The sequence below is a fragment of the Embiotoca jacksoni genome, unplaced genomic scaffold (assembly GCF_022577435.1).
Source record: "Embiotoca jacksoni isolate LCO1_2020_lvr unplaced genomic scaffold, fEmbJac1.0.p SCAF_15, whole genome shotgun sequence".
NCBI classification, from domain to species: domain Eukaryota; kingdom Metazoa; phylum Chordata; class Actinopteri; family Embiotocidae; genus Embiotoca; species Embiotoca jacksoni.
Genome location: NW_027185285.1, coordinates 6,300,250 through 6,315,013, shown reverse-complemented (window position 1 = coordinate 6,315,013; position 14,764 = coordinate 6,300,250). Strand labels below are relative to the sequence as shown.

At 43.8% G+C, this 14,764-nt stretch overlaps 1 protein-coding gene across 1 annotated transcript; it reads right to left on the bottom strand.

The window, feature by feature from the left end:
* Positions 1-351: 351 nt before the first annotated feature.
* Positions 352-14,311, bottom strand: gpr139 (G protein-coupled receptor 139). The gene is made up of 2 exons (XM_069149144.1): positions 13,643-14,311; positions 352-3,051 (listed from the first exon to the last, which is right to left on the bottom strand). The coding sequence occupies exons 1-2, from the start codon at positions 13,788-13,790 to the stop codon at positions 2,015-2,017; spliced, it is 1,185 nt and encodes a 394-aa protein (XP_069005245.1). The 5' UTR covers positions 13,791-14,311; the 3' UTR covers positions 352-2,014.
* Between the last annotated feature and the right edge of the window lie 453 nt (positions 14,312-14,764).

Genomic DNA, 14,764 nt, shown 5'->3' with positions numbered 1-14,764 from the left:
CATCACATCTTTGTTCAGCGCAAGTAAATATTGTTGACCAGAAACTTGACTCCACTATTGTCGTGTCACCGCACAAAACGACCCCCTTTTACGGTTTGAATTCACAGCTGATGCCATTCATGATGACCACTACAGATGTGTAAAACTATTAAAAACATAAAAATTGTGCATTGCTACATCATTTAAATAATCCCAGTTATCAAAGCACTTATCACTTTTTTGCAAGGTCTCCATTGCAGTGAAGTTGATACGTTAAAAGAGATGAGCAGATTTTCTGTTGCTGCTGTGTGAGAAAAAGACACGACACACAGCCCCCCCCCCCCCCTCCAACCCAACCCAACCCAACCCAAGTGTCTCAGACGTATGAGTGTCGAACACGAGTTTGGAGGGCACGACTTTATCAGCTATGACAGACACACCTAACATTCATCAGATTTAAAGGCTTACAAAATAAGAGGCCTGATGTGCCTGATCCCTCCAGGCAGGTATTAGAAGAAATCTGCCCTTTGGCACAGCTCCAGTCTCTCTCCCAATAGATGAACCCAGCTTATGCCCCAAGGTGTCTGCAGAATGGATGTGCATTGATCTCAATGTGCTCTATCTGTGGGCAATACAGCACAAGGTTTTTGTGTGTGTGTGTGTGTGTGTGTGTGTGTGTGTGTGTGTGTGTGTGTGTGTGTGTGTGTGTGTGTGTGTGTGCCTGTGTTTGTGTGCGTGTTCTCATTTCTAGTTTGTTATCAGGCAGTACTGAGATAGAGTTGATGTACGTGATTGTGTTTTAGTGTAAAATGTTACTGAATTCCCATCAGCCGGTGGCAGGATGAGCAGAGCTGAAATGTGCCGCTGCGGCCCTGAGACCAAATTCGCTGCTGCACCATGGGACAGAAATCTTTGGACGGGGGAACTAAAGGGAAGGAGAACAGATTTTTCCATCCTCTCTGTCTCTCTCTTCTTCTCAATCTCTTACAAAGCTAAAGGGTTAAAGAGATGCTCAGTTACATTCATTATATTCACCCAGGTAATGGCTAACAGTAAGTCATCGAGGACCATTAATAGTTAATAGAGGACTATCTACTAATAGCAGAAATTTCCTCATCCTAATATTGGAACTGTGATTACTAGATTAATAGCACCTTGGAGCCACACCAACTCCAAGTCAAATTTTTTTTGTCATGTATTTTTGCAAAGCTACTATAACAGTCAAGTCTACCGTTAATAAATATATAACCGACAATAAGCAGAGTGCCTACTCGTCCTACGTCAATCTGTGAGGTTGGATGTGGGATGACTCGGTCTTCCATAGCGAGCGCCGACTTGTAAGTGACCTGCACTGCCAGGATAAACTCAGCACACACATGAGAGAAGAAAGGCTGCTTAATGGGCGAAACACTGAGTGTAACATACCTTTGAGACTCCCCTGCATATCCAAGTGGAAATGACAGAGCTGTTTTACATTGCTTTGAGAGACAGTCACGACTGTGGGCAGTGGACACTCTGCCTGAGTGAATCACCCCTTGAGTTGAGATGTTTAGTGCCCAGACTCTGACTGGATCTTTCTGGAGATGACTCCCAGCAGACAAAGGCAGCTGTTCACAGCATCTGTAACTGAACCAACATAAATTTGATGCCTCACCAAATGTTCATCTTGGTTTTTGCCTGTTTATACGTTACAAATGGTGGCTCATAATCAGTGGTAGATGGTGGTGATATACCCTCTGCGAGCAGCAGTCAATCACTCAGTAGATGTATTTTTTTGCGTCGAGGAAACAATCAACATGTATTTAATGCTGGTCGCTGCTTTGTGAACACTTTATTGAACATTTTCTGCCGCACATCTGCTGTTTGCTTTTCCACCTTGGTAGCCAAACACTTGGTTATCATTCAAAGCTAGCAAAACTGTCAACTCTGCGCTCCCTAGGCGTGTTGACATTTTCAAGCCTCAAAGAGTCCCATGCGGGCAAAGATGGTCGCCATGGAGACAAAGCCTGATGACTCCTCCCGGGTACCAGCAGGCTCAAGAGGAAATACAGATGGGCTTCCCGTTTTTGTCGTACTGGTACACCAACATCTTGATGCAGTGGGAGTTGGCTGGTGAGATCCAGGGACTGCTTGTGATGGAGAAATTGTGGCTGGCGTAGAATGGCAGCGGCTGCTTCCGGCAGTGGACCAGGGCCCGCAGCACGTTGGCCGCCATGCCTCGGAAACGCTTACTGATGAAGCAGTAGAGGAAGAAGTTGACACCGGTGTTGAGCAATGCCAGCATGTTTGCCAGATCAGTGAGCACATGGAGCAGACGGCCGGCGCTTTGTGAGGCTGGAGGAGGCGAGTAGAAGTGGTAGAGGATCATGAGCGTGCGCGGCGCCCACAAAACGGCAAAAATGGAGGTGATGGCGAGGAGGATGGCGGTGGTCTTGCCGGTGGAATAACCGCGCAGACGGAAACAGCTGCGGCGTCTGCGCAGCTTGCGCACGATGACGGCATTGAGGGAGAAGAAGACGGTGCAGGGGAGGAGGTAGACGGTGGCACAGTGGGCCCACACCAGGACGTGCTGGGCCACCGTTCTTCTGTCGCTCTCTCCTCCTCCTCCTCTTTCTCCTCCTCCTCCTCCTCCTCCTCCTCCTTCTCCTCCTGCTCCTCCACCACCACTGCCGACCCCAGGCAGGCTATGCCACAGCTCAGGCCACCAGTAATAAGGAGCTGCAGAGAGCAAGCACCCGATGTACACGGCGAGTATCACCCTACGTGTGCGGGCTGGGTAGGAGACCGTGTGGTAGCGGAGCGGGTGGCACACAGCAATGTAGCGGTCAATGGTGAGAGGCACGGTGATCCAGATGGAGGTGTGGATGGAGGAGAACTCCAGCACCTGCACTGCGTTGTTTAGCGATGGGGGCAGCGGCGTGGCCAAAATAAAATCCTCCAAAATGAAGTCAACAAAAACAATGAGGAGCAGAACAAGGATGTCGGCGGCGGCCAGAGCCAGGAGATAGTTGTAGGAGGACTTCTGACGACGCAGCACCAGCTGGGACAGGATAACCACAGTCAGGATGTTAGCTGGGTGGAGGAAGAATGCAGGACGGTGATTGGAAGCAGAGAGAGAGAGGGGAAATAGGAACATGGTGGGGAAGGAAAAAAAGCATGATGATTGGAAAGGGAATAGGCACAGATTAGGGCAGGGAGGGAAACAGAGAAATTGAGTGTTAGAGGGCAGGTAATTGAAAAGGGGAAACATTCATCCAGCCAGCAACACACAAGGCAGCAACAGGGATGCGGCTGATAGCAGTAGAGACGCTGCAGACAAGACATGCACTGTAGTTGCTAACACGTGCCCAAGACAATAAACAAACACAAAAATGAAGATTTGGATTTGGTAGAAATCTTTCAGCTGAGTGAACTCCTAACCGCTGACATTTTCTCTCAGTTTCAGAAAACATGTCAAACAGATTTAATTCGGTCATTGTTCCCAGACAGTGTTTGCCATGTTTAACCAGCTCTCCTACTCTGTCATCTTTCCCCTGTTTAATGCTGCCTTCTCTTTCCCCGTTCTTCTACACCTGCTGTGTAATTCCAGCAGCACCTGCCTCTGCCTGTGGCCAAATTGTTATCTCTAATAAGGAGTAAAGCCACAACAAAAGCAGGAGGGCAACGTGCAGCAACACAGCCTTGGCAATCTGCTGAGTCCACCGATGCCTGCCATCCTGCCACTGGCAATTTAGCACCTAAAAACAAAGCACAAGGACGCTCCATCTCTCCTCATCTGCCTCTCTTTTTCTATCTTTACTCCTTATCCCCAACATATACCATTATACATTCCCATTTACGTTGCCAATTTTCTGTCGCCGTTTATTAGGGCCCAAGCACCGAATGGATATTTCGGACGACATGCTATTGTATGACGTTTTTTTAAATATTTTAGACGACATGCTATAGTATGACTTTTTTGTCATATTTTGGATGACATGCTATAGTATGACTTTTTTAAATATTTTGGACGACATGCTATTGTATGACGTTTTTTAAATATTTTAGACGACATGCTATTGTATGACGTTTTTTTAAATATTTTAGACGACATGCTATAGTATGACTTTTTTGTCATATTTTGGATGACATGCTATAGTATGACGTTTTTTAAATATTTTAGACGACATGCTATAGTATGACGAGTTTCATCTTAATTTGGACGACATGGTATAGTATGACTTTTTTTTTTTTTATATATATTTCGGACGAAATGCTATAGTATTACTTTTAAAAAAAAATATTTTGGACAACATGCTTTAGTATGACTTTTTTGTCATAATTTGGACGACACATTAACGTGAGCAGGTTTCCAGACTATAGTAAAGGCGAAAACTGAAGCTGTAGGCAGTAATTAGGTGGAGACAGAGCAGCAATTACAAGCTTTATCAGAGTTTTTTTTATTATCACATCTCACCAATTATCGACCAGTGAAACCATCAGCAGGACAATGTATCAAATCACTAGCATGAATGAGATTCTAGATAAAAAAAAAAAAGTGGACCTTCTCTTGAAAGCATTGCTGATTAGTGCTACCTGTGGCTCAGAATACCTTCAAATAATCGCAGTTTATTGACTTCCATGCTCAAGAGTATTTGTCTTAGTTCCTGAGAGGCTGATCTAAACATCTTGGAAATAAAAGGAATAACATGCAAAAAAAAAATTCTTTATTTATTGAGATGAATCATGGTAAAGCTTCTTGGACTTTTCTTTCTCTTGTAGAAAAGACTAGTACATGAGTTATGGCACATTAAAGGATAGCGTAATTTCAGCCTGGTCGCCAGTTCGATTCCTTTGACCAAAGAAAAAACATCCATTGCCGATGTTTACTTGAGCAAGGCACCAAACCTGATACTGCTCCCAGGGTGCTGCGGCAGCCCACTGCTCTGGATGTGTACGTATTCAATGCTCTCAGATGGGTTAAATGAAGAATGAAAATTCCCGGTGTAAAATCATCTATGCAACCTACTGTCAAATAAAGTCGTTTTTCATTTTCTTCTTCCTTAATGCATGTGTGGCATGAAGTGTCAAATTTAAAGGCATCATTTGAAGCACTCGATATGTTTCCAGTTTATCCAAAGATTCCTATTTCATGCTGTACTAGTTCAATTACCCAAAAATATAATCCACAGGGCACTGTATCTGTGCTTTGTTGTGGCTAACCAACCCCTTTCAGTAAAACCTGCTGGTGCAGCATGAAGCCATATCCAATCTGTCTCCCCAGACAAAGATCCTTCTGACATTGCAATACAGCTTCACAGACATCAATGCACTTAGCAGCCGTCACCGTCCATATAGTGTGTGTGTGTGTGTGTGTGTGTGTGTGTGTGTGTGTGTGTGTGTGTGTGTGTGTGTGTGTGTGTGTGTGTGTGTGTGTGTTCTGTGATCCTGTCCCTTTCTGCCATAATAGATCTGGGATTGGATTAAATATGGCAGCTTGGAGTCTGGTACATCACACTTCACAGCCCCGGTCGCTATCAACTGATTACACATTACAAAGCCGGCTCCAGATAATGACTAAAGATGTGCTTGCAGGACTGGAGGATGCGCAGCAGACGACACACACACACACACACACACACACACACACACACACACACACACACACAATAATACATGTCTGACCCTGAGCATGCACACTAAAACACACAGATCATAAGAGATATGCCAATTCATCAACATCCAATCTATCAATAACCATAAATGAGATGTCAAAGCTGCTTACAAGACTCAACAAGCCAATACATGTGTACAGTGCTGCTGGATGGCACTCCACCCCTCATAGTCACCATTGCTCATACGCCACACTAACCTTTCTTTCATGTTGAATCTTGTTTCACTGTTGTGTTGATTCTTTGTATATTTTTCTGTCCTGATTTTTTTTTTCCATTTTGCAAATTAATCCAGAAAACAAATTTTGGGTTAATTTAAATATGGAATATGGAACTTAACCGTTAACAGGTTATGGCAGGGCGGACTCGGGGAGTCTGTGTCTACGTTAACGACGCTTGGTGTCGGGATGCTGTTGTTGTTTGCAGACACTGCTCACCGCTGGCGGAGTTTATGTTCGTGAAATGCCGACCGTTCTACCTGCTGAGGGAGTTCGCAGCCATTCTGGTGGTCGCGCTTTGTTGTTGTTACATATTTGTGCTTTTCTTGTTTTGTATTTGCACGCAGTCGAACTGTGAGAATTTTTTTTTTTTTTTTCGATCCACCTGTATGTCTGTATGTCATGTAGTGGATTGACATTAAAGAAGTTGAAGTTGAAGTTAATATTAAGAGTTGTTTTTTTTTTTAAATAAAACCATAATCAAAACAGGTTGTTCAAGATATGTTGTCTGTTGTTTTATGTTGCTCGCCATATGTTTTTTTTTGTGGTCAGGCCAATCTGATGGTTTCGACACTTACATGACTATGTTCCAAGAATGTTGACTTTATATTATGGAGCTCACTGTCTTTATTCCTAATATGTAATTTCCTTGACTCAAATGTATGCTGACATTACACATGTTCTGATTTGCCTCTTGAATGATATTTTTGTAAAACCATGATTGAGTACCTTGAGCCTCTAAATGAGGGGAGATTGATTCCACCTGTGTCATAGTAGTTCGCAAATCCCAGAGACCCTCCCTGATTGGCCACAGATATCAGGTGACCAGAGAGAATAGGTGTTGGAAGACAGCAAACTGGTACGTGTCTTTGTACATTATTTTTTGTGTGGAAGATTTTGTTTTGAGCGGTGTCTTGCATGCTTTTGTTTTTTGTTGCAAGTCTGAAATGATTTGATTTATTTAAAAACTCATCGCCATGCAACACTGTATATGATTGGAGATCATGGTGATGTGTATCATTGTAAAGAAACGTGAATGCTCTTTAGTGCTGGGTAACTTATCTTTTTCTTCTTTGTTGTTTTGTATTTTCACAGAGTTTGTGTCAATTACAGAGCAAAGTGTTGCTGACAATTACAGACTATTTGTCAGTAAATCAAATTTTGAAATGACTGAAAATGTATTGGCAATTTGATCATGGACTAATATTTACACAAATCTTTTTTCAAGTAACCTCTCAAGCAAAAATTGCAATATCTTATTACAGGTTTTAAATGTCAGTTTTTTTTTTTCTTTTTTTTTTTTTTTTAATAACAACTATAACTGTGTCCAAATTATAGGAGAGGTTGTTGTGGAGTAAAGTCTGCTGCATTCATCTAAATGACATCTCATTTATATCTCTATGTTGCCCTATTATATTTAGTTTTGTTTTATTGCTCATTGCAATATTTTCTCTTGTCCTTGTCTGGTCACATGACCCTCCATATATGTCGATACCCATTCAACCGCCAACCTACACAGCTGTCGGTGTGTCACTGCAGCCTCTCACTTGGTTTATCCAAGAAGAGGGATCTTATGTGTGTGTGTGTGTTCTGGGGAAAGTTTGCAGCCAAGCTCTGAGCTACTCGAAAATTTCCTGATGGAGATCCAATACAAAACCAACACCGTGGACATCACCTTTAATACATCACCACACTTTCTCTCTTTCTACTGCTGAACAGAGAGGAGGTGCATTAAATGGAAACAGTGAGGTGTTGACTGTCACTGGCTGGGTATTATACTGTTTGGGCTCCCCTGTGAGGCAGGCCCCTCTACAGACGAACAAAAGGGATCTGCTGCGAGCTTTGACATTTCCATTTAGCTCGTGCCACCCTGCACTGGGTTGCCCATTCTTTGCAATTGACTCCTGCTCTTTACTTTGTCTCTGGAGCAGGATAGATCTGCTCAGCATTCAGCGGCTGTGAGGTGCCACATGCTGGGACGCAGAAGGGATGAGCAAAGCCAAGGTGGAGGGTGGCACACTCTTGCACATACAGAACAGAGACATAAACACACACATGCACACAAAAATGCATGCAAAATTTTGGCATCTTCCATTTTCTTTTTGCAAGAAAAAATAAGTTTCTCCTGCTGAGAAGGGATTGAAATAACCTGTAGGATGGATAATGGGCTGCTGTGAGTTTGTGTGTCAGGCTACCTTTGCGCGTGTGTGTGTGTGTGTGTGTGTGCGCGCGCGCATGCGCGCGCATGGGTGAGCCCTTTGTCTATTTGTGTGGGAGTGCTTTTGTGTCTCCGCTCCCCTGCTGCTCCTCTAATATAACGAGGGACAAGGCCATTGACGTTGTTTAGCGGGAAAAGAGAAGGCACAGCGTGCTCCCTGAGGTGTGTAACAAGGTTGACTCATCCCACCACTAAAGGGACGTGTTCAGACGGGCTGTCGACGAACAATATTGTGCAGTTGAACCCCTCAAAACCGGAGGTAAAACACGAAAGACTGCCACTTTCTTGCGCACAAGTCATCAGGCAAGGGCCCCATATAAAACAGACAGAATATTAAAAAAAGGAAATGATCTCCCTCAAAGAGTGAATGAAAGAGAACATTGCAGCAGTGCAATTAAGGATTCTTTATTTTTTGTCATTTGCAGGAAATCGAGGTTAGGCTTTGGCGGCTTATCTGAAGGCTAATAAGACTAGAGGCAAGGAGATAAGAAAGATGAGAAAATAGATGGAGGATGAGGGAGAGTTTGGTCTGAGGAAGGTCACAGAGAGTTAAAAACAGAGCAGGTGATTAAGAGGGAATAGAAGGTAGGATTAGAGAAGAAGACCGAATGACACAAACAGAGAGGTATAGGGGAGAGGTGAAAGACAGAGAGGGGGTGAATATCAAAGCTCGCTTCAAAGGTCACAGGCACTTTGTTCCTGATGAAAACCATTTCCCTTTTGTCTTCTCTAAGTGTCAGACCGGACATGAAGCACGGCGATTCCTTAATTCCCTCGAACAGAAACCAGGGACACGTCCATACCACAAAGATTGAAGATAAAACACGATTTTATTGACATGGTTTTAGGCCTGAATTCACTTCAAATGTTATCATGAAGCAAAATCCTTTGTATCAGCATCAATTTGCATTGAGTATGTGATGTAAATGCAGTAATATCAGTCAAGCAGATTTTATTAAAGCTTGATGTTTGAGCTGAGTGTTAATGGGTAATTTTGTGGAAGAAGCCCAAAAAGAAAAAAAAAAAAAAAATTAAAAACAGAACAAGAGCAAGAATGAGAAAAAGAGAGACAGAGATACTATATGTATTGCAAAAGGATATTTAAGTTTAATGTGCACGTTAGGAGAAAAAGAGTCCCTGTGTGCCACTAATGATATTGATGCGACTGCAGTGCTCTGCTGCCTTCTCACCTCAGCAGCCATTCATTTTACAGACAGGCTACAGTGAATCAACGTTTGGAGATTACTGTCCTTACATTGAGGCTAAAACTGCCGCTGGTGATGAGGTGCAGGTATTGTGCACTGCACGGCAAACCCTGCTGATCATGTTCAAAGGGCTCATAAACAACGTTAATAGTTATAATGTGTCCTTGGATTGTCATCAACCATTTTTAAAACGATTTTTTTTTTTATCTCTGAAAAAATAAAAGAGGTGAAAGACAATCAGAGAAGTAAACTTGACAAAGGAAGAAGAGTAAACAGATGGAAGATGAGGAAAATGAAATGTTAAATCAATGTCCAGATCACAGCACTGTAATTGTCCTCTGATTGATATGTTACCGTTTTCCAAGCTACGCCAAACAACTTGCAGGGATTTTGTTTTCACCAGAAGTGACAGAATCATGTTATCAGCTGGTCAAACAAAGTCAGCTCTGTCACAGCACATCTCTGATTTATTGCCTGAAACAACACCTCCCTCCATTCCTGCCTCCTCTACCCGCCCGAGTCCTATCTGGCTCGTCTTCCCCCACGACAGGCTGACACGCTCGCCATTCCTCTTCCTCCCTCCCTCTCCTTTCTTAAACTGCAGACTGGAGACCAACCAGAGCTCGCAATCCCAACCTTCTTCCATTTGATTTACTCTGCCTACTTTGATCACACTTCGAACCATCCCTTCTTTTTGGTCTGGTTTAGCCCACCTAATCTCAAACCCCACTTTTAGAGTGATAGTATCTATTAGCGAGCCCACATCCCACCACAGATGCCCTGTCGCTGGTGCAAATTGACAGATCGATAGTTCAAACTGAAAATCGATGGGACCCGTCTCTTCATTAAGCAGCGGTTGACACCTGGCCTACACTGCAACATGGAAGCAGGGGTTGATAGCGCTCAACTTTCCCAAACTTTTCCCCCTTGGACCGGTGGATAAGTGGGAGCGGGAGGATATGTTTTCCAACTCACACGTGCGCCAGTCACATCGCTGACTGTTGAACAGCCAAACAAAGAAAAGCTTCAAGGACCAGAGAAGAACTGTGCAGTACGTGAACACACACACATGCTTGTGTGCACAGGTGGAGGAAGGATCCTCTGAAAGGCGCCCAGCAAATGACCGAAATCATAGACATGTGTGCGTTTCTTCTCCCACAATGCACACACATTTCTCCACTAAACAACAATTTGTTGACACAAATTTCTTCTGTAACTTTCTGCTCTGAGGTCCCGTTATGATACTTTATAAAGTTCCGAAAAAGCAAAACAGCAATCATGCTGTTTGGAATTTCCTTCCAAATATTTGCATTTTTAAAATATTTGGTTCAACTTTGTGTTGGATGGAAACCTGCAAAATGTAATGGAGGGCAAGAGTTGTGATGCCTACAGACATACAAATCTTTGTCAGTAGAACGTAGACATGTATTGTTTTCAGGACATCTGCTGAAACAACTGATGTGCTTGTTTCCTTTGGGTTAAACCGTGTCAATGTTTCCAAGGTCAAAAATGAACTCCTCAGTTTAAATGTGTGCACAGTCAATGGTTGAAGTGGATTGAAGTAAGTACATTTACTATACATTAGAATAATTTAAAGATTCTTTACACAAGTGTTTAATTCAAAAAATGATGATACCAAAGAAAATATGACTCTCAAGAGTCTCATCCTATTAACAATAAATTTGAACGGTTCATTCTCGATTAAGTAAATCAACGCTGTCCTCTGTTGGTTTTGGTAAAACCATCTTTTACGACAGCCTAATGACTAATGAAATAAACCTTACAAATGGTTCATTGTTGAATGTAATACAATTTAATTTAATCCGCTTAGTGGCTTTGTGCCCCGCTGATCTATCTCTGAGCACAGGAGTTGTATTAACACATTATGCACGTGATGGAAACGCAGACATCTTGAGGCAAAATTCAGGCATCAGCAGCAAATTGACTTCTGTTCGAAGATGGAGCTGATAAACCACCGGAGGAGGTGCTATTTAAAATGTCTGCGTGCAGGTAAAAACGTAAGCAAACACCTCTACAAACAACTGATTTGAGAGCAGGCACTCCAACAATACCTCACGAAAACAGCTGCGTTAGAAATTCAGGGCACCTTCACTTAAGCATCCAATTATGTCACACGGCATTGCTCATCAGGTGATGGTTTCCCACTACACAGTTTGTGTCATGGCAGAGAAAGCTTTAAAGGCACGCTGTACTGTACAAAGAGCGCAGCAAAGCACCGACTCCTTCATTGTGCTGCCAGCACACGTCTGTTCTGTCTCGAGCAGTGTGGTGTAGTGAGTAGGGAGGGAAAGAAAGAGAGAGAGCGAGTTAGCGATTAATTAAAAATGTGGCAATTCGTTTCAGCTCCATCGTCTGTAGCACCCCCACTCAGGGCTCAGAGGTGTTACTTCGCTGCCTCTGCTGTTATTAATCTCTCTCTCTCTCTCTCTCTCTCTCTATTAGTGTTCTGATGTCTTCCTCTCTTCACTCCACTGGTCTTCTGGGTGTCCTTGTCTTCCTTTTTCCCAGTCTCCCCCTGTTTATCCGCTTTTTGTGCAGAGCGTTGAGTTCATCATTTCCCTAGGTCAAACAGCAATCTTTTCACACCTCTTTCACCATAATCCCTTTTCTCATCACCTTCCTTCATCTTTGCGCTCTTGATTTGACCCCTCTCCGTCTGCAGCATACAGGTCAAAGAGAGTCTGTGAGAAACCTACAGATGTAGCGACATCTCAGTGATGCCCTGTTTACTAATGAATGGCTGGCCTATAATCAAAACACTGGAGTGTTTAATGTGTGTGGGTCTGTAGGTCACGCTGCTACTACTCACACATGCCGCACTCATGAAACATTCATGATTGAGCTTGAGTGGAACTAGCTGTGTCATAATGATTGAATAACTCAAATTTGCTGCTGCAAAGTATCAGCCTGCCGCACTCAACTCTGCCTTTAATTCAGACAACTATCGTAGGATTCCCTTACGTGCTCAGGTTATTGTTGCTCTGTCGAACAAACAGCCTCAATCCCATTTGTAAAGACGACTCAGCAGGAAAATCGAGTGTAACTCAAGATGAAGTGACAGCAGAGTGAATTGCTTGTGCTGTGCCATCCAGGAGAAATACTTAGGCAAGATTTGATCAGAAAGAAAGACTTTTACTTTTACAAGACAGAAAATCTCTGGAGCAACTGCAGTCTTGGCACACAAAAGCGTTTCACTTTGCATTGCAGATTTGTTTCGAACCAGAACAGCTTAGATTGTTGATAACATCTCACTTACAATCTTTATCAAGGGAACGTGTTCACAGCTTAAGAAGATTTGCCAGTGTTAAAGATTAGGACAAATAACATATAAAAAATGTGGTTGCTTGTTCACATCAAAAGCATAAAATGTAGGTTCATTTAATGTCAGATCTCTCTGACATCTTAAAATCACAGTTAAAAAGTAAAACATTTGAATGATGCTTTATGGTATTTGACGACAGAATTAGTCCTGTATTTTGGTGATGGGTTGAAGTGGCGTGGCTGCCTGTCTGACAGGCCCGTGGGCTTTCAGCATCTGAACCCCAATCTCTGATTAGGCATCAGCACTTTTCCTCTTTCATCTGACCTCCAGGTTTTCTGTCTGTGTGTCTCTCTCTCTCTCTCTGTTTCACGCACACACTCGCATACACGCACCACTTTTCCTCCCTGTGTGAGACTAGATTAGTGCCCATAGATCACGCAGTGGGACAGAGGCAGTAAATGGGTCTGACAATGACTGTGAATGAACCAGTCGTTCAATAATGAAGGCATAAGAAGGAAGCGTCATTAATTCAGGTCATCGAGAGGAGCCATGTAACACATATTTGTCCCAGAGGTCAAGCCAGAATCATTACTCACTGAATTTGTCATGCAAATACATACTCGTATATCAACTCCTGATTAATAGAAAAGGTGCTGTTTCTTATTTTGAGACCAGAGCTCTGCAAAATTTCAGAAGAATCAGGAGACAGTAAAAAATTTAATGATGCACTGCACGTATAGTTTCCTTTTATTACCTCTATTTTGTGCTTGAACATTTCCATGTAAGGTACAAATGCAAAGGAACTCTAAACAGGCACGAGACAAATACATCCAAAGTATGTATGCATGCACAAGTGACAGCCACAAGGTCAGAATGACAAATCAACAGTATGTGTGCCTAGAGTGAAACTCGGGAGCAGCTGTGCGCGACACACTCACTCAACCCTGCAGACAAGTGCACAACAAATCAAGATGCCAAGCACAACTACCGGCAAATTACAGAGATGCAGGCTCTAATGGTCAAAAAAATTGGGCAAATTAACATGCGCTTGGACACAAACACATAAAACACATGTGCACATGTCTTACCCGGCAGGCCGAGACAGAGCAGGATGCTGTAGTAGATGACAGGTAGTGGTCCGAGAGGGCATCCCTGGGCAACCTCGGAGGGATTCTGCCCGGCGCTCCAGGTGCTCCCGTTTGGGGAAAAAACAGGGAAGATGTGGCTGTGCTCCATGGCCTTTATCTTGTCCTCTTCCTCAGCTGAGCTCAGTGTCAAGAAGCCTGGCCACACAATCAAACTGCTTGGTTGCCGGTTTGGGAGAGAGGGTGCTCTGTCCTTGGGTGCCAATCAGCATGAGTGTGTGTACGCGTGCATTTGCGCAAGGCAGCAAGGTTGAGTGTGTGAGAAGGAGAGAGGAATGGGAAGAGATGGAGGAGGGAGAACCAACAGACGGGGAGACGCGAGAGATGATGTGTGTTAGTAGGTGACGGAAAGAAAGGCGGCGAGAGGAGCGGAGAGGGAGGCGTGAAGAGGTGAGTGTGAAGGTAGAAGTGGAGAGGGGAGGATGCTGCCTGAGTGTGTGAGCGAGGAGGAATGAGAGCGAGTCGAGAACGCAGCGGGAGGATGGGGAGGAGAGAGGGAGGGAAAGAAGGAAGGAAGGAAGGAGGAAGGAAAGAGGAAGGGAGGCGGAGAGGAAGGGAGACGGAGAGGAAGGGAGACGGGGAGGAAGGGAGACGGAGAGGAAGGGAGACGGAGCGAAAGTCGCAAGCGGAAAGAGAGGGAGACAGGGACTGAGAGTTAAGGCGGCAGGTGGGAGGCGGAGGGGGGGGGGTGGAAGGATACTTAGAGAAAGAGGGGTTTGAGGACACGCAGAGAAAATAAAACTGATGAGGAGACAGATGTGACAGATGAGAAAAGATAAATGGAGGGTTAAGTCGACTCTGGAAAAGAACAGAGTGCCTTTGCCCTTGCCATTGTGTTTGTTTTCTGCCAACATCTCTTTATTGACTTGTCTTCCGGCAAGCATTTGATTGCATATTCAGTCACAGTTGCTTTTGATCTTTAGATGCTCCATTACTCTTTAAAATGTGCTTTTAAATAATATCCACGAGGCAATTTGCATATAACAGAAACCGCATACAGTAGGATTACATGTGATCGGACACGTGTGTGTGTGTGTGTAGGTGTGTGTGCAATGGGAGATGGGG

What these genes read in the sequence shown, in the direction of transcription:
- gpr139 (XM_069149144.1), bottom strand. Translation starts at nt 13,790, where the DNA reads ATGGAGCACAGCCACATCTTCCCTGTTTTTTCCCCAAACGGGAGCACC. An exon ending in GCTCTGTCTCGGCCTGCCGG is followed by an intron (nt 3,052 to 13,642) that starts GTAAGACATGTG and finishes TCCTCCACCCAG; the next exon opens with CTAACATCCTGACTGTGGTT.